The sequence below is a fragment of the Ursus maritimus genome, unplaced genomic scaffold (assembly GCF_017311325.1).
Source record: "Ursus maritimus isolate PB19 unplaced genomic scaffold, ASM1731132v1 scaffold_36, whole genome shotgun sequence".
Classification (NCBI taxonomy): domain Eukaryota; kingdom Metazoa; phylum Chordata; class Mammalia; order Carnivora; family Ursidae; genus Ursus; species Ursus maritimus.
Genome location: NW_024426230.1, coordinates 24,345,007 through 24,369,372, shown reverse-complemented (window position 1 = coordinate 24,369,372; position 24,366 = coordinate 24,345,007). Strand labels below are relative to the sequence as shown.

General features: G+C 39.1%; 1 protein-coding gene across 1 annotated transcript in view; it reads left to right on the top strand.

The window, feature by feature from the left end:
• Nucleotides 1-19,703, top strand: part of NIN (ninein) — a 94,129-nt gene extending 74,426 nt beyond the window's left edge. The window contains 7 exon segments of the mRNA XM_040620896.1: nt 204-323; nt 1,888-2,067; nt 3,142-3,291; nt 5,587-5,688; nt 9,734-9,934; nt 13,239-13,352; nt 15,540-19,703. Of these exon segments, the coding sequence (XP_040476830.1) occupies nt 204-323; nt 1,888-2,067; nt 3,142-3,291; nt 5,587-5,688; nt 9,734-9,934; nt 13,239-13,352; nt 15,540-15,749 (1,077 nt within the window). The 3' untranslated portion in view covers nt 15,750-19,703.
• Nucleotides 19,704-24,366: the final 4,663 nt, after the last annotated feature.

Sequence of the window (24,366 nt, the reverse complement as noted above, 5' to 3'; positions counted from 1 at the left end):
CAGTTCATCATTGGCCTAAATACGTAACATCCTGTAAATATGTAATATAATAGCTGAGGTTTCTACGAAGCTACTGAAAAGAACTGTATATAAATAAATAGAAAGAGAAGGGACCCAGGAATTCTCCTGTCCTAGCTCATTCACTCCTGGACGTGCTTTGGTGAGGGTCTGTGTCACAGGGTAAGACTGCTCTCCCGCTGCAGGTTCAGAGCTTAGAAGACACCCTGCAGAAGGTAAACCTGCAAATGTCACTGCAGGAAAAGGAGGCTTTAAAACAAGAAGTGATGTCTTTATATAAGCAACTTCAGAATGCTGGTGACAAGGTAATTTCTTTTTTATTGAGGTATAACTTTATACAGTAAGGTGCACAGATTTTAAGTTTGTAACTTATTTTTATAGATGTGTATGTGTGTTTACATAAATGAACAATGTAGGGGTTAGGATCCCCAACCCCCTGCACAGTCAAAAGTCCACATATAACTGCTGACTCCCCCAAAACTTAACTACTAATCATTAAGACTGTTCTTGACTGGAAGCCTTACCAATACTATAAACAGTTCATTAACACATATTTTGTATATTATACGTATTGTATATTCTTACAATAAAGCTAGAGAAAAAATCGTAAGAGAAAATACGATACTGGCCTGTATACCTATGTATTTGCATATGTTTATATTTGTGTAAACACCTCCTAGCTCGAAATACAGACCATATCCAGCAGGGGTTCACAAGTCAACCACTTCTCTGCCCTCTGCCACCATAGGTTAGGGATGCCTGTTTCCCAGCTTCATATAAATGGAACCACAATGACAAGGTTATGTTTTGTATTGTGCAAGACAGAAGAGCATGCTGAGTTATTCTGTAGTAATAAAACTAAAACATTTTGGTGGTGTATAGAGGGTGTCTCATTTTAATATATCAAAATGCTTCACCTGTGTGCATAGAAATTAAAAATGGTATTACAGACGTCAGCCTTGTGGAGATGTTAAGATTTGTCCTACCCTAAAAGTAGGACAGTTAATTCTAATCCAGTTATTTTGTATCTTTTTATTTTCTTATATATATATATTTTTTAAGCAGGCTCCACACCCAATGTGGGGCTCGAACTCACGACCCTGAGACTAAGAGTCTCATGCTTTACCAACTGAACCATCCAGGTGCCTCCTTTTTTTATTTTTTTATTTTTTAAAGGAAAATAGTTTTCCATTTTTAAAAATTACTTCTGGGCTGACATTTTCTTCAAAATGGGATTGTAACTCTTTTTCTTTTTCATGTTTTAGCTTAAAAAGCAAAAGCCTTACCTATTTGTTACCTTTTTTAAAGCATTTTCCAGGATCCGAAAAATCACTTTGGTAGCTAAAAGCATATTCTGGAGTTCAGGCCTCAATTACATGGACAGTATGTGCTTATGTGCTTTGGATTCTAAAAAAGGATCTGATTGCAAATGTGAAAAGAGTTTAGCTTGTGAAAGCTTTCAGGTTAGCAGTGCATTTTGAAGTTCCCTTTGTGTCTTCTGTTAACCAAAAGAATAGTTATCTGGGGCAAAAGCGTAAAGTTCACAAAGATGAAGCAATTTTTAAGGCCACCCATCTCTGTGCACTTGGGTTCTGTATAGAATCAGGACTCGCCCTTCAGTCATCTTTGTTATTAGGCTTCTGGGGCTATTTTGCCAAAGCTCATTCTAAACAGAGAATTTCCAAACTTTTTAAAAAAATAACTCCCGAAATATTGTTTTTATATCTATGTATACAACATAGATTCACACCTCCATTAGAAGACATGAAGAATGAAAGGTGCTTACTGAGAATTATTGTCCTTGAGTAAATACACTCGAAACAGAAATCAGCTTGTTTTTAAGGCTTGACTCTGTCATTTGCTCTTAAGAACTGGGCCCCAGAAATAGCCACCCATCCATCAGGCTTCCATACCCAGCAGCAAAGGCTGACTTGGGACAAGATGGATCATCTGATAAAGGAGGAACAGCAGCTACTTTGGCAAGAGAACGAGAGACTCCAGACCGTGGTGCGGAACACCAAAGCAGAACTCACGCACTCCCGGGAGAAGGTAACTTGAAAAGCATTTTGTATAATCAGTTCTATATTAAAATCAATGATTTTAAATCCTCCTATCCAGAATAGCCTCATGGAAATTACGTTAACCCCATGTTCTTCATTCAAATAGACTAGCTCCCAAGAGTGATACAAAAATGGCAAAATTAGACTCACATCTTGTTGGGCTAATGCCTTAGAAGAGAAAAGGTACCCGTTTTTAAAGACTCAGCCTTTCAAGGTGAGAATGGTCTCTAAAGAGGGTCTTTTCCAGCCACTAAACTGATGTTTATATCCTTCTGCTAAGTAGCTGACTGACTATGCTGAACCTATGCGTAAACACTTCCTTTGAGGACCAAACTCTGAAGAGCCACAGATAGTCCTTTAGAACACCTACTCGGTGCCAGAAACTCTGCTCCCACTGAAGGTGCAGTATCGACCAGGACAGACACGGTCGCTGTCCTCGTGGAACCGGGTTGATATAAATGCGTTGTTTCAGGTGTGAACCGTCCAAGACACAGTAGATGGGACTGTCACCTCATTGACTTCTAAAAGCTATGCTCGTGTCAGAGACAAAGTGCCTAGGACTACATCTGTTTTCTGGGCAGCCACGCCGCACTGTTGACTCCCAGCAGTTTGGTAGATGCAGAGGTCCCCTTAATCTGATCCTTACAGTCCTTGGATTTTGAAACCCAGCCAGACCAAAAATAGATTTACCTAGAAGGATCTTTTGAAATCCAAAAAAGCAGGCTTCAATAATTGGCAGACTTGGAGCACTTGGCTCAGCTGGTTAGGCGTCTGCCTTTGGCTTAGGTCATGATCTCAGGGTCCTGGGATCGAGCCCCATGTTGGGCTCCCTGCTCAGTGGGGAGTCTGCCTCTTTTTCTCTCTCTCTTTCCCACTCTCTCAAATAAATAAATAGAATCTTAAAAAAAAAAAAAAAAAAGAATTGGCAGTCTTGACTGGAAAAAAAAAGTGTTTTTAATACGACAAAACCCAAGTGCTAAAAAAAACCTTTCCTTATGTTTTTTTTTCTTTCTTGCTGGATGACTATATTAACATTTCTTCCTCTCTCGTATCTTCTTGTTAGGTCCGTCAGCTGGAATCCAACCTTCTTCCCCCCAAGCACCAAAAACATCTAAACCCATCAGGCACTGTGAAGCCCACAGAGCAGGAGAAGTTGAGCTTAAAGAGAGAGTGTGAACAGTTTCAAAAGGAGCGATCTCCTACTAATAGGAAGGTGAGTTTTGAGAGTTTCTACCAGGTGTCTGTGTCCTTATTCTGATGCGTCCCTATGCGTATGTTTCTCCCTGCATGCTTCCAAGGAAACGATTACAGTGGTATATTTTGGTTCTTCCATCTAGCTATACTTTTTGTAATATTATCAAGTAGTATTAGAGTTCTTTTTGATTCACTGATGGTTGAAAAGGAGCAGTTAACTTTAAGTATTCATAATGAAGATGGTTAATCATCTTCAGTAGTATTATAACCCTTTTAAGTTAGTAAAATCTATTTTAAAATGTATATATCCTGAATATTAATAAGACCTCTTAATATGGTATTAGTTACCTATTGCTGTGTAACAAATTAAAGCAACAGACATTTGTTGTCTCACAGTTTCGGTGGGTGGGGAATTCAGAAGCAGCTTAGCGGACTGGTCTGACTGAGGGGCTCACGAGGTTGCAGTCCACAGACCAGGTGGCCCTGCATTTATCTGAAGGCTTCACTGGTACTAGAGGACCCACTTCCAAGGTCAGTATTGTAACTGTTAGGAGGAGGCGTCTGTTCCTCGCTGGCTGATTACCACAGGCCTCAGCTGCTCACCACCTGGGCTTTTTCTCAGGACGTGGCAGTGAGTGGTAGGAGAGAGACCCCAAAAGCTGGAGTGCCTTTTCTAAGCTCATCCTGGAAGTGACAGGCCATCATGTGTGCTTTCTCCTGTCGGTCACACAGACTAACCCTAGTACAGGAAAACTACACAAGGGTGTGAGCCCCAGGAGGTGGAGGTCACTAGGGACCATCCTGGAGGCTGGCCACCACATGGTTAAGCCTCCGTAGCCGCACTCAGTTTGCTTTGTTCCATGAAGTAAGAGTTCTAGTGTTACCCTCGGAGTTCTTGTTACTTTTCTTTCTTTTTTCTTCTAAAGTAAAACTCCGAGTTCTCACTGCTGTCTTCCTCTTCTGAAAATTATGGTTTGTGTAAAAATCTGGGAAGAATGATGAACAATTAATTACTTCTGTTAGAAAAATTGTGTGAGGGACACCTGGGTGGCTCAGTCGGTTAAGCGTCTGCCTTCAGCTCAGGTCATCCCAGGGTCCTGGGATTGAGCCCCACATCGGGCTGCCGGCTCAATGGGAAGCCTGCTTCTCCCTCTCTCCTCACGCCCCCTGCTTGTGTTCCCTCTCTTGCTGTGTCTCTGTCAAATAAATAAAATCTTTAAAAAAAATTGTATGAAAATTTTAAGTTTGTGAAAGTTATCATGACCGTAGGCAGTAAGAAGACTTGGTTTGTGCTCTAAAGCTGAATACCATTCAATTGTAGGTACATTCAAATAAACTTTTCAGAAAGGTAAAGGGTTTCATCCAGCTGCTAAGGGAAAAGTCTAATGATACGTTTTAACCTGAAGCGATTACACTTCTCTTTAACAACTCTCGCTCCTCTCCTCAACTCTATTTGATAGAAACCAAAATCAACGTCCTATATTCATATGTTTACTACTTAGCAATATTCTAAATTCCGGGTCATGTAGCTCATTAAATTCTTCCTATAATAGAGAATTCCAAAAATGGATACTCACAAAATCTTCAAATTTCATCTTTAAAATTGAGAAAGGAGGGTTGCCTGGGTGGCTCAGTTGGTTAAGCATCTGCCTACGGCTCAGGGCGTGATCCCGGCGTTCTGGGATCGAGCCCCACATCAGGCTCCTCCGCTGTGAGCCTGCTTCTTCCTCTCCCACTCCCCCTGCTGTGTTCCCTCTCTTGCTGGCTGTCTCTATCTCTGTCGAATAAATAAATAAAATCTTTAAAAAAAAATAAAATTGAGAAAGGAGTTCTTGAACTCAGGTTTTATGTACTCTCCGTTTTAAACCTTTATGCCTTAAGACAGTGTTTTTCCCGCTGCAGATCCATAGTAGAGAATCATGAAAGTTAGTGAAACATCAGCCTCTTTCATTAAGAAGATATGCTAGAAAATATCAGAGTACATGGCTCATGGTGAGGGTAAATTTCATTTCATGGAAGCGTTCTGTCAGTGATGTGTATTTATACCTGGTTATGGGCATGGGCTTGTGCCCTGGATGTATTTCTTACAGGGAGCGGCACTGAGGTTTGAAAGCCAGGTGCCTTATGAGATCTGTTCCATGTAAGCAGTGGTGATTAAAAACTATCCTACTTAAATGTAATCTGCACTGAATTATGTTGATGAGTGACCTCCACTTTCTACCAAAGGTTAAGATTTCTGACTAGCATAAATTTGTAAAAGTAGAGCAACTCAAGTGTTGGGGTTTTTTAAAGGGAATTTTCTGTTTTTTAGCAGGTCAGTCAGATGAATTCCCTTGAAAGAGAATTAGAAACGATTCATTTGGAAAATGAAGGCCTGAAAAAGAAACAAGTAAAACTGGATGAACAGCTAATGGAGGTAAGTTTTTAAGCAACTGGCCTTAGCTATGAAGAATATTTTAATCCATGAATGTGCCATTTGTTGGGAGAGGCCAGCATAGCGTTGAATTCCTGTTATGAAGAAAAGAGAAAAAGTATGCTGCCAGGCTGAATTCTTTGGTGTGTCTTACCACGTTTGATAGACATTTTTGCTCATTACATAGTCACAGGAATTCATACTGCTTCCCAAAGGAAGGAATAGTGTGGACTATCCTAAAATGCAAGGACCCATACCTCCACAAATTCAGGGGGCAGGGGCTTTGTCTGATATTGGCCAAGAGGCCCAGAGCTCCCCCGCCACTGCTGGGGTTGTAACAGTTTCCAGATATCTCCCCTGGTGTAGTGTTTTACAGATGGGATTGCTAACGACCTCTTTAGTTTGGAAATCCATGCAAGGAATTTGGGAGCATTAGCATTTAGAAGTTTAATCTTCAAGTGCTGTCATTGTTCGTTACTTCATTTGTAACTTAGCATTGCCTTGTGAGAGGTACAGCTGTTCAGTATAAAAGTGGAGTTGTAAAACTTGTCCGCGTGGACACTGAGTTTCCAGTGTACTAGATTGCTTTCTGAATACTAAATACAGTTACAGGATCTAAAACAACTTACATACAAATCCTCCTTAATAAGTAGAAATTTCACTGAGATGTTTTGCTTGGGGTAGATGAAAATGTCACATAGTGGACTGTAAAATTTATTTAAGGTAGAGAGGCATGGGTAGAAAATATCTTTTTGTGCTCTTAAAAAGTACTATGTATACACATATTTTAGATCCAGAATTACAGGATGAGAGAGATTTAGACATTTTCTTTTATGAAGCTGGACACACGCAAAGGTAACTTTAAATAGATGGTTTTTAAATGTGAAATATGGACATATATGTCACACTGACATTTAAATGACCACTGAGGTTTCTGCCAATTTTATGTTCTCTGATTTATCCGCTAATAGGGAGATTAAACTAGAAATAGTGAAATCTAAACCCTTTTTTTCTTTCTCTGACAGCATATAATAAATGTGTTCCAAAGCTTGAGCTGCAGGCTGTGTTTAGATGTAGACATGCTTTCTGATGAAATAATTATATATTGTGATGAATAAGATATCTGAAGCTAAGCTCCACATGTCTCGTACCAAATGGAGAAGTAACAGGGTGTACTTAGTCACTGGCAGATCCTCTCCAGATGTTCTGCCAACAGGCCCGTTCTCCCACCTGCTCTAGCTGGCCTCAGAAACCCCTCTCTCTTCCTCACCCCACTTTACATGACTAGCCATCATAAGCAATTTCCTTTCATTATTTTTCTCCTTGACCTAGTAGTAAATATTTGCTAATGGATGAAGTAAATCGAATGTTCATGGCACTAGAGCTGAATAACTAAAGCACGATTTTTCCGTTGGAGCACTGAAAAGAACATCTTCTACCCTATTCTAATGAAATTTTCTTTAGGCAATAAGACAGCTGTTAACTCCGTACAGACCTATACAAATTGGATTCTCTAGCAGCTTTACTAAAATGTGATTCATACACCATATAGTTCACCTGTTTGAAGTGTGTGATGCAATGACTGGTATGTTAATTTTTTAAATGGTGGTAAATATACGCATAACACAATTTGCCGTCTTACAATTCAGTGGCGTTCGTTACATTCACGGTGTTGTACAACCATCACCACTCCTTCCAAAACATTTGCATCACCCCCAAAGACTAACCATTAAGCAATAACTCTCCCCATCCCACCAGCCCTACAAATTAGATTTTTATGTTCTGATATCTATGGATTGGGCCACTTTGGGGAGCGTACGGCGGTTTTCACACCATGCTTTGTGCCCACCTCGCCTGAGCGATAGGTGCATTCATTTCACTTGGCAGCGATTCTCACTGGGTCTGCCCAAGGAGCTGAGCGCTGGTGGGGACATGTTCCTACATCAGAACCTTTGGGATCAAGGATTTTAAGAGAAGTTTTCTAGGTGATTCCAATCTGATGTATGTCCTTCCTTGCAGGAAGGAGTTTCTCCTCATCCTTCTATGCCAGTTTAAAAGTCACTGATCTAGGGGCTCCTGCTTGGCTCAGTCGTTGGAGTGTACGACTCTTGATATCAGGGTTGTGAGTTTGAGTGTGAGTGTAGAGATTACTTAAAGTCTTCAAAAAACAAAGTCACTGAGCTAATACAATACATACCCATAGCCTAGGGCAATTAAATTCTTCCTTTTCCTCCTCTAGTGATTTGGGATCTTTAATTCCCACTCCAGGGCTTTTTCAACTACATGAGGGAATGTTCTGTAAACAATTCCATTTGAACGTTCAAGAAAAGGGTTACAGTCTGTATCAGCAGTTCTCAAGTCTGCGGAGCCAACAGTTCCAACACTTGAGCAACAAAATTGCGATGTGGAGATGCAGAACGTAAACGATAAAAGTATTTAGTATCAGATCCATCCATACTGGACCTGGAATGTTCTAAATAATTCTGTTGGGGGTAAAGATGGTAAGTTCACCAACTAACCAATCACAGTAGGGGAGGAAGCAGTTGCAGGATTAAGGCTGTGAGACATTCGAAGATGTGTGAAATTGATATACAGAGAAATGTAAATGTTGGTCTCTTATAAGTTCTTACTGACTAGGGCACACATGTTCAGGTATATAATAGACCCTGTTTTAACGGTTCTCTTTTTATAATTCATCCTTTTCTTCCTCTTTTTATGACTCCTGTAATTTTCTTTTGTTTTTGTTTTGTCTGTGGCTAACCTGTACCTAGAACTCTGTGGTTGGAACTAGCAGAGAAGGGTGCAGTTCTCTGCCTGAGATAGTGTGTGAAGGTAGACATTCTCTTTCAATGAATTTCACAGCATGGAGATGTCTCATTAGACCCCTTGTTCACGTAATCATTTCTACTGACTGTAACAGCTAATAAATATGTAAGAGCCAATATTCATTTCCATTTTGCTTTAACTATGGAGTATGTCTGTTTACATTTACACCAGGATTTTCCTCAATATTTAAAATCATCCTGCGGATAGAAAATCATAGGATCATAATTCTCCCTATTTTTTTTCCTGCAAATAAAATGGTGGGTTTCTGAATCTATAACTAGAAAATTTTGAAATGGGTAATCTCCCACCTCAGAAGTTTAGATTTAAGAAAATGGATAGTGGCTCTGAAGTTTCGTGATGTGTAATTAGAGTTGTGTCTTGGAGGCCCTTTTCCCTTCTCACAAGCCTGGAGGAGCTGCTTCTTGAGTCTGGTACTTGGTCATGTTCATTGCATGCCTTCTGTGGAGTCCTCTGTCTGCTGAATGTGTCGACAGATGTGGAGCGGCATGCCTCACTGGCCAAATGCAGTGCGTTCTCCTTTTTCCTCTCCCCAGCTTTAGCATGTGATACACATATCATTTCCTCATTGTCTTGTACAGATACTTCTGTTCCATGCACTTCAATTCCCAGGGATTCTAGGATATCACCTTTGTCCCAGAATTGCTTATCTTATAGTGCTATTTAAGAGTTTAACATTGATAAACTAAATTAGGGTAAAATCATTTTAGATAGGAGATTCTTTGAAAAAATGGCTCTCCTGGAAAATATGTAGTCCTTGAACATTTGTTTTGAAGAATCTTTATGAATGGTAAGTGGCAAAACCCGAAAGCATAACCACTTTCTCCCCTTTGCTTACTCCAACCCTGCCAGTGTTTGGTTTGTTTAAAGAGGCATAATTAAATGTTCTAGGGGAAGGAGACAATGAAGTAGAGCCCAGACACCTCCTGTGTATGCTGTACCTCATGCCCATATAGCCGTCACTGAAGAGTGAGGAAGCACAGTGTGTTAAGTCGAAACTAATTATAATATCTGCTAAGGAAAATGATGCTTCCCCATTACTTCTACTCAAGTCATGTACTGTCTGTCCTGTTTTCAAGTTTTCAGTGGGTCTGAGAAGTCATTAATGAATCCATCAGCTCCATTCACTCTGCTTGACACTTTCAAGAGTAGCTCTGTGCTGGAAAGCACTGCCGCTGACCCGGGCTTTGCCTCTGTCCTCCAGATGCAGCACCGGAGGTCCACTGTGATGCCTAGCCCATCCCCTCGTGCTTGGGATCTCCAGCTGCGCCAGCAGCAAGCCTGTCCGACGGTGCCCAGGGAGCAGTTTTTGCAGCTTCAACACCAGCTGCTGCAGGCAGAGAGGACAAACCAGTGCCTGCAGGAGGAACTTGAAAGCAGGACCTCCGAAACCAACACACCACAGGTATGAGGCTCGCTCTTCCCTAATGGTTAACCTGTTTATGGGAAAGCGATACAGTTCAAAGGTGGGGATCAAGAACCCAAATCTGTCAGAGAGCTCCACCTTACCTGTATGACAGATCCACAGAACTGCAGTGTTATGTGGGGGTTTTGTTTTGGGTTTTTTTGCAGTGATGCTCTTGCACTCTCAGCTTCAAAGCTGGGGAACAAAGTGTTCTGGGTCTCCTTGCACATCTGTAATCGAAGTATCAGGATCACTTGAGCATAGTGTACAACTGACCTAATGTTTTTTGACTTAACATTTGTCCGATGCCAAAAATATTACAGAATTCAAGTGCAACTCTAGGATATGCATTATTAACAAAGAGGGGTGCAGCCTGCTGAGTTCCATAGAATTTACAAGTGGGGACTTTAAACAACTAATAGTGTAGTCAGTGACTTGAGTTGATGTATTTCGTTTAATTTTTAAGAATGATCGAGTTTGAAAACCTCTTTTTAAGAAAGTAAACATCTTTTCCCCTTTCCTTTGAATTAGCATTATCCTAGCTCACTACAGTCACAATCTGATACAACCGGGTTTTCAAATCGTTCTCTTACATGTTTTCATAGTCAAGCCTTTTCGGAAGTCTCTTAATGCTTTTTGCTTGCCCTATTTGTTTATTCAGAATGAGGACTAAAACAAAAAATACTACTTAGTTTGTATAATTCTAAATTCATTCTGGTTTGGATGCTTTTCTTCTGTTGTCTCTCAGTGGACTTTTAATAAGGAATTTCTCCACCCCCTTTTCTGTAAGCGTCTCAGAGTGCTTTGCAATGTCAAGTTAGCACTGTAATTAGACCCTGGGGCAGTTCTGTCTTCCTCTTCTAGTAGTATAGATCTGTGCTTTGTCATGATCTGCTGCTGTCACCTAGTCTTTCAAGCAAAACCTTAAAATTCCTTTTGTCTTTTGTGCTTTAAAAATCCACGTTTTTGGAAGTTTCCTCTATTCCACCTCAGTTTCCAAATTGTGCTGGTGGAGTGGGGAGCTGATGCTTCAGCAATTCATTACAGAACTCAATTATAAAACCTTGACTTCAGTTTTTAACAGACATTTTAAACCGAAGGATTAGGTGAAGATTTTATCCACTGCTTTCTCATCCACAGTGTTTTCAAAGCACGCTCTTCCACCCCACCTGCCGATGTTTAAAAATAATATCCTTCCACTCCAATTACTTCAGGATAGGTTAGACAAAAACTGTTAAGGACAAAATCTTAAAAAAAAAAATTCTCCAGCCGGACGGCAGAGTGACTAGAATGCCACTGCAGACTCTATTTCTGGTAACTGAGCTGATGCTAATTTTAAGATGACAAAATATCTGCATGTTGCTTCTGTGTGTGGAGTGATGTGATTTTTTCTGTCTCTGTGTTGCTTTGCTTGCATATGTGGTGTTAATGTGTGTGCTTTTAAAAACTGTTTGCATTATAAGTGTGTGAATTTAGACTCCTCCCAAAACATCATCTTGACATCAGGGTGAAGTGTACCACTTGCCTTCTTTCTCTAGGCCTTGCTACCGGAGCAGCGAGCAGTGCATGCAGATTCCTACAGAAGGATTGGGCACCTGTGAAAACTGGGCTGCTAGTGATGACATTTGTTACCATGGCAGATATTCAAATGCACACCCCCACACACCCCCCCCCCACACACAGAGACATAAGCTGAAAAATGGTTTGGAATCAAGTGCTCTTTTAAATTATTATTATTATTAAGCCTTTGCAGTATTATGTCTCTTATTTATTGTAGAAATGACAGACTTTGTGAATCAAATTCACAAATTTCAGCTTGTTTTGAATCGTTTTATTTATACCATTTAAAGAGAGTGTGGACTTGAGATTCTTAAAAGGATGTATTCTATATATATTTTCTCATTCCATATGCTGTAACTATTTTTAACAAGAGGTACTACTTTTATATATGGAATTTGAAGAAAATTTGGGTTATTTATACTGTTTTGTATTAAGATGTATAATGCTCTTTTGACAGGAAAAAGGAAAATTTTGACAATAAAATAAATTTTAAATATATGACTGACTTTGTTTTTCCTCTTTTGCCCTGTTCCATGTTCTTAGAGTTACCTGTTATGGGTTTTTTTGTTTTGTTTTTTTCAGGCAAGTAGAAATCGGGCATTTCCCACTTACGTTTGAACTTTAAAAAGCCATTATATCTTTTAAAATACAGTATGTTTTAAAGCTAGATGTTCTCACAGCCTGATTTCTCGAGGTTTACTTTCTGCATTAGACTTTACCTACTATAATTTTTGTCTTTAAATTAGTCACATGGTTTAGTTGCTTATATTTGAGTAAATGCTGTTATTTTATCCAAACAAATGTTGGCTTCCAACCCACGTTTGGTCATTCTGCATGCTTTTAAAAGAAGTTATACCATCAACCATTAACACCTGAGTTTCGCGTAAACACTTGAAGAACCTTTTAAAATCTGAAATTCCTTATATGGACATTTTAGTGGCCTGCCGGGAGGGGCAGTTGGTTGCACTCTAAATCTGTGGGTCCTTGGGCTCTCCAAACCCCACACAACTCCTTAATCCATCACTGTTGTGTGAGGAGAGGAGGGGCACCCAGGGGTCTTCTGTCCTCTTGTTTTATCTAGGAATCATGTGTGGGGAGAGGATTCTTAATTTTAAATCTTTTATGATAAACCCATCCTCAGTGCAGATGTTTGCTTCACACTGACAAGTCACATTGGGAAACAGATGACTACAGTAACTGGCAGGAAGAGGCTGATTGTTACGAGGAAAGGAACACTCACACACACTCTGACAGTAACCGGCCATTTCACACAGGAGAAATGGACACGCACATTGCAAGCTGACTGGACTTGTTAGGTGATGCTGAATAAACTCATTTTGTTTTATTCTTGAGAGACCCACCGTATGGCAAAGGCCCAAATCACAGATGGAAGGTTGATAACTATAGTTTAATTTACTTTGGATACCTATTTTACTAGAAGAGATGCACAGAGGTACTAAGTTATGGGTTTTAAGAATATTGCTTTATCTCAGGGGAAGATGGTAACACAGGTAAGATTTTTTTTTAAATCTTTGATTCTCTGATAGGATTTCTTTTCTAACATGCAACCCATGCGTTGTGCAGAACCCCCATTTCACCAGAAATCCACCCTTCCAGTTACAAAGGCAAACATTTCCTGTCCTTTCTCTAGGCATCTTCTGGGGAAAAATAAATTACTAGTGTTTTCTTTTCAGTATGGCATGATTTTCAAATGATAATACCCTTTTTTTTTTCTTCGCTTCAGGGAAACCAGGAACAACTGGTGACTGTCATGGAGGAACGGATGATGGAAGTTGAACAGAAATTGAAACTGGTGAAAAGGCTTCTTCAGGAGAAAGTGAATCAGCTCAAAGAACAAGTGAGCCTCCCGGGTCACCTCCACCCACCCACCTCACATTCCACGTTTCACGCCAGTTTTCCATTCCTTTATCGCCACTAACTTGTTCACTTTTGTTGTCACATAAAGGCAAATTCTACTACAAATGTACAGAATTTAGGATTTGCTCTCCCCCATACCATACCACTCCAGAAGGATGAATTCTGTATTCTACATTATTTTCCCAAAGCTCTTTTAAGACCAGTTGGTCCACAATTTAAAAAATGTACGTTTGCTAACAGAGACTGATGCAGACCTAACGAATTGATTCCTAACAAAGTTCAGCAGCTCAAATTCAATTTTTGTAGATTTTTTGCCCAAGATAGGAAACGTTCTATTTAAATAATGTATATTGGTAAAAAATTGGGGGATAATAAATGGAACTTCAGCTTTCCTGTTTGCAACAGTTATAGTGACCTCAAAAAGTACCTTACAGCTATAACCAGACCCCAAAGGCTGTCCTCTGAATTAGAATAGGGACCCTGGATTCCAGGACCACGATGCAGACTGATCCTTTTCACCTGCTGGTGGCAGGTGTGGCCTGGGTTTAGAAAGTATTTGTGTAACCACTGATGACATGCAAAAAAGGACTACTTGATAGGAATGTGTTAATAGTGCTTTGGAAACTGAAATTAAGAACTGAGGGGCAGGGGCAGAAATTGTCCTACCTGGTTTTCTAGATATATAAAACTTAAGAAGAATAATCCCAAGAGAAGATCTCAATGCAGAGGCAGACTGGAACTTTCCTTTGCCCAATGTCTTAATCACAAAATAGAAAGAAAGGAAAGTTTTACACAAAAGCATTTATTCTATCCTTTAATCACTCACTCAGAACATAGCTGCTACCGTGCCAAGTCTTGTTCTAAGCACCAGAGAACAGCAGAGAACAAAACAAAATCCTGCCTGTGTGGAATGTAGTTCACATACAACGTGTCAAGCATTTGGCAAGATGGTAATTTTGAAAATAAAATGGGATCCACTTCAGCAGAGGGAAACAGAAGAAATACTTGATCCAACTTGGGTTTAAAGCAAGTTTCCTGCAGGCCTCTTAAACCAATTACTGATGCAGAGTAAGATTTGAACAGGTGAAGAGATGTGAGAAGGGCACTGTAGGCTCTGGGAACGTCACACAGTTATGGCAACACGTGGGGTGTGGACATCTACAGACGTTTTGGCATTAACAGTTCATACTGTCCTGAGAGAAGCAGAAGAAACTAGAGCAACGGAGGAGGCAGCAGAGAGCCTTAGGTGCTGAGCTGCGGAGCGTGAATTTCATTCTGTCGGTGATGAGGAGCCATCAAAGTGTTTTTTAAAAGGAAGGAAGGAAGGGAGAGGGGGAGGGGTGAAAAGTTGTCCTAGGACAGCTCAGTAGAGGAGGTCAGTATGTTGCACCTGCCAGTCATCTTGGTCCTGGGCTTCAGTGTCACCGTCTTTACCATTGCCTTTTGAAATAAATTAGCTAAGCACAAGTTGTTCTTTATTCCCTTAAACCTCTATACTTTTAGATGCCCTGTTAAAACTGGGTGTAAAATGAGGTGTAATGAGGGAAGGGAGATTGGAATACATTAATAGGAACCAGAATAAATGTATCCCAAGGCTGCTGACAAATTTTCCCACCCCAACCTAGACTATATATTCTAACCCTAAAAATTAAAATGTATCTTCTAAACAAGCGCTACCGTGCAAAAGAGGAGGAGTTAAGGAAAAGTGACTGCCCCATTCTCACCTCTTTGTTGTATGTAATACGTGGACCAAATTTGAAAATAATCAGGTTACAGCCATGAATGTTCTTAGCAGATGTTTAAGCTTCCCAGAGTTAAAGTTCATACCCTGTACCTCCGAAGCGATAAAAATATTTTGATATTTTGTAGAGAATGAAAAAGTGGTAATACCTAATTTATTTAGGTGGAAAGGGACTTTGATTTTTGAGCCTTTGAATATCAATCTGTTCTTTTTATTAGTGGCTTCTACAAACATTATGCAAAGAAACAGCTTGGTATAAGTGAATTTGCTCTTTTTGTATCCCTGATGCCAGGTCTGATGTCAAACCTGTGTTGTAAAATAAAATATGATTGATAGACGTCATTTGCCTTTATGAACTGTCCTAATGTCACACCCTTAAACTTAATTACAGAAATGGAGTCAAGATGTTTCTGGTTCTGTTTCTAGCTCTGCAAGAATACTAAAGCAGATGCAATGGTGAAGGATTTGTATGTTGAAAATGCCCAGTTGTTGAAAGCTCTGGAAATGACTGAACAGCGACAAAAAACAGCAGAGAAGAAAAATTACCTCCTAGAAGAGAAGATTGCCAGCCTCAGTAATATAGTCAGGAATCTGGCACCAGCACCGCTGACTTCTACGCCTCCCTTGAGGTCATAGCCAAGCCAAAGGAGACACACAGATTTGTGCACTTTACTGAAATGGACGGAACATTTCAGTAGGTTCTCTCAACCTTTTTTTTTTTTTTTAAACCTTTAATGGTTTAAAGTTAAGCTCAACCTAAAACTGCCAGCAACAGAACTGGAGTCTCCATTCATTATAATTAGTTTTTTAAAGAGACCAAATTATTCCCAATTTTGAATTTTTAAAAAATATCCTAATAGCCACCAAAAAGGTAGATATATGAACACAATGCAAGAATCCCCAGTTCTGAATGAGTTTTTTTTTAAATTATGTACAAAGCTATGTGTAAATTCCAGATATTTAAAGTTTAAGATCTGATTAGTTTATTGTCTGATCTTTATTTAAACAACAAATGTATGTCTTCTTATACATTCAAATATGGAACAGTCATTCCGTTTCTAATAATTTTGGTTCTTTGGTGACAGACCCTGGGCTCAATAACCACAGAGGTCAGAAAAGCCAGAGACCATAGTACTCTACCTTCTAACACTTTTGACAGTATTTCCACTCTTGATGTATTATAGATGTAAAACTGATTTATTCAACTGCCCTGTTAACTAATGTTAAAACTGTACTTTCTTCAAACATTTTTTTTTCCTTCTTAGAAGTTTCATTTGGGGAGCTTATCTTCTAAAAAATGGATAAAGCCACGTTCTTAAAGCATTTGAACTATAGGGAAAGCACTGAACAAATCACTTTGGAGGAAACAGCTACTCTTAGAAGAGAAATAAGCAAACCATGTGGGTTTCTCTCAAGACTCGGGGTTCATGAACTTACATTTAGGGTTGCTTCAAGAACTCAGGGAACAATACTTTGAATGATCTTCCTGAAACACTGTAGGGCCTCTTCAAGAATTTGAAATGCATAAACCATGTGACCTTATTTGTCTTATATTTAGAGCTATACCATGGATTTTTATTTCTACCTTTTTCGTGAATTTACTCTTCTGAAAAGCCTTGATTTTAGAGTTAAAAACTTACGGAAGAGTTACTTGCTTGTTTAACATAAGTTAAAATTTCCATGCTTCCTATTCTTCCAGCACTTCAAATCGGATCATAAAATTTCTTACTCTGATTAGCCCTGGCATGCCATCTGAGGTAAAAGAGTGCCAGGGAGGATTTTCCATTCAGTTCCCAACACCTGAGCTTTATAGAGCAGGTGACATTTTTAGGATGGGTAATTATTTTCCCCCAAATCAAATCTTTGCTGCTTAGCCTCCTTCAGCCAGCCAGCAGCTGGTGGAGGACTTCTGGTTAGGACACTCACAAAGCTCACTCTAGTCACCTAGCCAGCTAGCAGCTGGTGGAGGACTTCGGGTTAGGACACTCACAAAGCTCACTCTAGTCACCTAGCCAGCCAGCCGCTGGTGGAGGACTTGTGGTTAGGACACTCACAAAGCTCACTCTAGTCACCTAGCCAGCCAGCCGCTGGTGGAGGACTTGTGGTTAGGACACTCACAAAGCTCACTCTAGTCACCTAGCCAGCCAGCCGCTGGTGGAGGACTTCGGGTTAGGACACTCATAAAGCTCACTCTAGTCACCTAGCCAGCCAGCCGCTGGTGGAGGACTTGGGGTTAGGACACTCACAAAGCTCACTCTAGTCACCTAGCCAGCCGCTGGTGGAGGACTTCGGGTTAGGACACTCACAAAGCTCACTCTAGTCACCTGTTTGTTTTTGTGGAACAGCAGTTAGATAAGAAAAATTCATTCTGATGTATTCCTGGAAGGCCACGCCCATCCATTTACAAGACAGGAAACAGCAAAAATCACACACTGCTTTATGGGCAGGAACCAATGATTCAAGCATACTGCCTAAGAAGTCATATAATGTTTAAAAATCTCAGAGTAACTTGCATCAAGCAGCTTTCAGGTTCCTCACGGCCTAACCACCTACTGGCCCCACCTGACGAGCTAGGGCAACACAGAAGTCCTCATTACCAGAGCTCTGACAAGGCATGGCCGTTGGTGGGACTGGAATCCACACTCATGAAGCAAACCTTTCCAGGTCTGGACAGCTCTTACTATCAGAAAGTCCTGATTTCCCCATGGAAAAATAATTAATTTTAGTCCTTCCCTATAATAACCCTTCCAAACATGTGTGATATCATGCCTTCCCTAATCTTTCTTCCCAGAGCAAACAGTACTAGTGGACCCAGCTACTTGTATGGCATTGGCTTCAACAGAGAACGTTTTTTACTTAAAACTGTGGACAGACCTAGGCTACTAAGGTCATAAATAAACTATGCATCTGTGGTGTATTTATGTGATATGCTTCAAGTTACTCACGGTTATTACTATCAAAACTGAACACCAAGCAGATTTCTCAAATAACTGGCTTTAGCATGTGATCATGTGTTGTAATTTTTGTTATTTTCTACATTACAAAAAGCGTAGGTTAATTTCTCATAAATCTGTATTTATGTGTATATAAAATGCTGTGTAATGAATGTAAATATGACTTTCTGGAAAGTTTTAGACTACATTTAGAATCCCTTTATCCAAAATCAAATGCTGCTCAAATGAAAGTTAATTGAATCAACACCTAGGTGCTTTATTTCTGGCTTTACTGCACTTAAAAGGAAAAAAGATCAACATGAGAAATAGTTACCTTAAATTCATACATTTGTGCAGCAGTTTATTTTTGTAGCCTAGGGTGGGAATTTAGCTGGCAATTTATAATAGCATTTACAGCTTTTAAAAAATCTTTTGAAGAGATTAAATTTGAACTTAGGTTTTGCTCTCAGACTTTATAATAGCACTCTTTAAAATCACAAGTAATGTATTCTTTTATAGGCATTTAGCTACTTGTTTATTAAAAGCACTGGTTAAACTTTCTTTGGCTTTCTTAAGAGTTATTTAAATTAGTCTGAGAAGATGGGACATTCATTTCAAGGAAAGAGTCAGGTTTGCCTTTGCGATAATGTTACACTAGGACAGAGAAAACACGGACCACAAAACCTGCATTATTCTACTTTGCTTTCTTCTGCTTTTTAGAAGCCTGAACTCTTAAGCTCAAATTGTGAAGGGAGAAAAGCAGAGGGGGAGGGGTAGAACCGATCACAGTATTTTATTTATTTTTCTAAAACTCTTTTAAAAAACTAGATTTTAAAACTATTTTAAATGTGAATCCTTCCCAGAAGCTTCAAATACATTGTTTATATATATTTAATCTTGAGCGTATTTTACATAAATAGATCACAAAATCATAAGCTTTCAGGATATAGATGGAGCTCTTACAGGTCTAATGTTTCAATAATGTACAAATACCCAGGTCAGGTATTATTATGAACTTTTTTTTTTAAAAGAATGAATAAAAAGTCCACCTTATGGTGGACTTTAACATATGGGAATGAATTTATTTTTTTGATTTCTTTCTTTTTTTTTTCCTGAGTGAAGGAAAAGAGAAATAATGTTGCTATTGTCAGCATCTTAAAGGTATTTCCTATCAAGTGCTTTGTAATAGTATTAAGCAAGTCTTGTTTTGAATGGATTACCTGTAACGGCTCATTGGAATGATATACAAGTAATGCCAAAAGCCAAGTCAAAGCCTAATAACCAAAGCATTCCATATTTAAAACTTATTTATTGTATCATATTTGGACCTATTTGAACATCTCAGCACTCTAAAATAGAAAACTATTTTATGGCATATGATTAGCTGTTTAATAAAATTAACCTTCTATTTCTCAGCTTTTTTGAATGATTCAAGTTAACTTTATTCTTAGAGGAAGACATTTTCACACCACGATTTAAAGGAACACTAGTTTTGTGAAAAAACCCTGAGTTCATCAAAAGCCATCTGTAGGATTCATTTGAGAAAAAAATTAATGTGAATGTGTTGATATCAACTTTGTATATTTCATCTCAGCCATTCTATCTTAAAGGTTTTAATGTCAGCTTAAAATGTAAATAAAGAATTTTGTAAACACGGCTCTTGTTTTCTATATGTTCTGAAATTTTATACAGTGTATGTTCATCATCGGTCTTTAGAGTAAAAGCATCAAAATACTGCACCAGACACATCACACAAATGCAGAATCGCTGCATCTACCCCAGACCTAATAAATCCTATTTTTCTGCATTTTAAGAAGATTCCCAAGTGATTTGTATGGGATTTAGAGCATCAGCCCTCCATTTCTGGCACAGAATTAATGACTTTTCCACCAGAAAGTCTGGGGTCCCTGTACCCTGTAGTGGTTCATAATTTACCTCCAGAATCCTGACTCCACCTCAGGTGAGGTCCTACTTGGGATTTTGGGGGCTTTGGAGGTGGCTTTGTTTCACTTTGCCATCCTTATGGGTGACTCAGACTTTTCTTAGTTGAGCTGTTTGTAAGTGATGAGATATATACAAGTACAGACATAAAAGCCTGAAAATACATTAAATCACTACGCTGAATACTGAAATGTAGAATGGAAATGGTGGCCAAACTAGACCCATCTCATAAGCCTTGTTTAATTATTTTCAAAGCTTTTATATCAGCCTTACACTGCCTTTAGGAGGCAAGAGCTGTAATTATCCCCATTTTACAGATGAGTAAACTGAAACTTAAAGTTGTGACTTAAGTCCACACAGCCAGCTAAAAAGGCACTTAGGATTTAAGATCCTGATTTGTCTGTATTAATATGTTGCAACACTTCTATCAATTTCTACTAATGTCAAACAACATATAATCAGTGCTGAATACCTACTATGCATACTACAAAGAAAAATGTAAATCATTCCTGGTTTTGTTTCTGATTGAGTTGGGGTAGAGTAGAAAGATTTATGCACAAAAAATTAGAAAAAAAAATCCATACAGAAGATGGTTTTGTTGATGGATTCAGTACAACGGCATTAGGATAAGGAAGATTAGCATCTTCAGGTATTTTAATGTGAAATGGGGAAAGTTCTTCACCTACTGTGTTAAATGTAATTGTGTATGTACTTCACTGAGGTTAGTGTAACCTGTGTGTTTTGTAGTCTCTTATTCATCTTGCGTTCAAAAAGTCATATTTTCCCTCTGATATTAACTTTCCAATAATGGTTAGATTTTATCCAAAGGATCATAATTTTGACCAAAGGTATATAAATTATCTATAATTTATTGATTAAAATGTTAATCTAGATAAAATATGTTTAAGTCACGAAAGTGGTTTTTATTCACTGTTTGGTTTTACCTTATTTGCAAATCAGGAAAAATGACTAAACATCTTTAAAAAAAATTAAAATTCCACAAAGGGGAACTGTAAAACCGAATCAGTGAAATATCAGCTAAAGAGTAGGCAACCAGGATGCCTGGCTGGCTTAGTCAGTAGAGTATTTGACTCTTCATCTCAGGGTCATGAGTTCAAGCCACACATTGCGTATAGAGTTTACTTAAGAAAAAACAAAAAATGGAGGCAACCACGTAAAGTCAAGCTAGATACGCTTATGTTAAAATATCTAATTCTGAATGATTGCACGAGATATGCTTCACCACTTAAAGTAAAAGCCTAAACAGTCCTTACAGCCCAGATGAGCATTCACCAACCATTTTTCTTTCCTGTTTGGTCAAGATCTCAAGCAATACATAAGCGCCAACCCAGTCCCAGGCACTAAGATGTTATCCAGTATTACAATGCTATGGACAATAAAAACTGTCAGTGTTATAAGAAGACGCAAAAAAAAAAAAAAAAAAAAAAAGCCTATGGAAATGTCCTAAATTAAAGGAGACTAAAGAGACATGACAACTAAATGCAATACCTACTCCTAGGCTGGAATTCTGTATTGGAAAAGCCAGCTGGAAATGGATGGTGTGGTAGAATATAGGATTATATCAATGTTAAATTTACTGAAGTTGATAATTAGTATGTTTATGTAAGGCTAAGGAAATATACACTTAAGTTTTTAGGGATAAAGAACCATAATGTATGCATCTTACTCACAAATGATTCAGAAACACAAAATTATACACATAAATTGGGAGGGGTGCCTGGGTGGCTCAATCAGTTGAGCATCCGACTTTTGATTTTGGCTCAGGTTGTGATCTCAGGGTCGTGAGATTGAGCTCCATGTTGGGCTCTGCACTCAGTGTGGAGTCTGCTTGTCCCTCTCCCTTTGCTCCTCCCCACACTCACTCATGCTCTCTCTTTCAAATAAATAAATGGCTAAATCTTTAAAAAAAAAAAAAACAGGGGAAGGGTATGCAAGGATTTGTAATATTCTCGCCACCTTCTTTAAGTTTGCAATTATTTCCAAATAAAACGTTTCTACCTGCAACATATAGATTAAAATTTACTAAATGTGGTAGTAGGCGCTTAACTTCAACTTCCTTACCCTCACAGCAACTCTGGAGCGTAGATGGTATTCCAATGGCAGAGAGGGGGAAACTGGCTAGAAACCATGTATGGCAGCCTATCCATGTGCCTACGGTCTATTATGTAAAGTTTGGCAGAATCAGATATTTTTCCTATTTCCTAGGAAATATAGAAAATGGGAAAACATGGGGCAGATGGAGGCATTTGGCAGAAGAGGTAAAAGCCAAAAAGAAGCAACAAGGGGGTCCATAAAGTACAAGAGAAGCTGCTCAGGAAATTAATCCCCCCTCCAGACAAACAATGACAGTCCCAAAGCAAGACACAAAGGTCAGTAGGAGCTCAGGATAAACCGTGCACCCTCTCCTAGCTCTTTACTAGCTAGCACACAAGTAGTTACGTTTCCCGAGGTAGAAAACACGCTTTATCCCTGCCTACAAATGCTTGTACTCGCCTGCTACCCTAGGAAGAATAGGACTCAAAGGGAAACTTGTGCCAGCTAGTTTAAATAAAAGGGAACTTACTATAAGACATCATATTTGTTTTATGGAACCAAAGGGCAGAAAATACAGACAGACTTCATGAGGCATCAAATCAAAGACCTTTGGTGCTCTCCCCTGCCACCGTGTTTTCCTGCTATCACTCTCCTTGTTCAAGTGCCAAATAGAGTCCAACAATTCCTTCCAAGTCACAATTCCAAATTCTTTAAAAATCTGGTTAGATTATGGAAAGACCCTTGCCTGGTCAATCAACTGTGGACAGCAAGGGTCAGCGTTTTGGGGTACAGTACAAGCTGCAGAAGCTACCACACGAGACAGAATACTCTCATAGATTAAGGGTTGGGATGGATAGGGAAATTTGGGCTTAAGATGTGTAGACAGTGGATAAAAATGACTCTAAAGGTAGGATTTCAAAGACAGATTGTTCTGTTTACTCACCTTTGTATGGAAGCCTATTTGAAAATAAGTGCCTTTTTAAAATGCCACCTGGTGACAAAAGTAGTTGCTCACTATTGTTCATGTTATTCCCTCTTTTGTCCTTGTGCCCTGCCTCCATGCCTTTGTCCTGATTCCTGCATTTTCTCCAGATAGCACATACAGGACTTCGCCAGGGTGTCCATCCGAGTCACAGTGGGTATGATAAATACCACCTGCCATAACCTACGTAAGCAGTGCAATCCTGTAGCCACGTATTTAAAATATCGACAGGGAAGGCGGAAGTTAAAGGTCTTTTAAAAAATAATTAAAGAAGATTTAAATTCTGCATTAAGACCATCCATAAAAGAAATTCCATTGAAGTTCAAGATGTTTTCCCTTATTCTCAAAATCTGGTGTAGAAGCCCCTCCTACGTGCTTGCGTGTAAGCACCCTGTGTATTCCCAGGTGAAGCCGGTACCACTCTGTGTAATTGCCTACTGACTTATCTCATCTCCATCAGACTTTTAAGATATTCCCAGTTCCCCACTCAATGCCTGAGAGAAAGTTGGTGCCCAATTAACATTCATTACCTGGATGGAAAAGTGTATACATTTTTGAGTTTTTCATCAGTAATGGCACTGCACTAACAGGAGAATATGCATGCCAATTGTCTTATGTATATGATTTAACGGTGCTCTTCTCAGTCTTTAGTGTTTATTAGAAGGCCAAAATTTAAAAAATATATTAATAAGAAGTTGCGGGGTGCCTGGGTGGCTCAGTCGTTAAGCATCTGCCTTCGGCCCAGGGTGTGATCCCAGGGTCCTGGGATCGAGCCCCACATCAGGCTCCTCCGCTGGGAGCCTGCTTCTTCCTCTCCCACTCCCCCTGCTGTGTTCCCTCTCTCGCTGGCTGTCTCTCTCTCTGTGTCAAATAAATAAATAAAATCTTAAAAAAAAAAGAAGTTGCAGAAAATAAGTAATTTAAGGACAAAATAATCTTTTATAGCAGAATAAAATCAAGTGCTATATTCCAGCAGTTAAAAGAATACATTTCCGTTCCAGGCCCATAAATCACCATCTAATAACTGACAAAAAGTAGTAAAAGCTCGTGACATTTACTTAGATTAATGGTTTGTAAGACAGTATAACAAGTTAAATACCACCTTTTCTAAAGAAAAAAGCAAAATTCTAGTGAATTCTTTTTGATAGGGATGCTGGGCTTAAATTATCTCACATAATGTTAAAATTGTTTAATCTTTGCCATTCAACAAATTGCAGCTTTCTCATTCTTCTGGTAAAAGCAAAAACTGAAAAGTTGGTTCAGGTTCTGCTTGCATGCAAAGGGGTCAACCTTTGCCTCAAGGTTTGTGCCTGGTTGTGATTTAAATGTCTTCCTACAATAA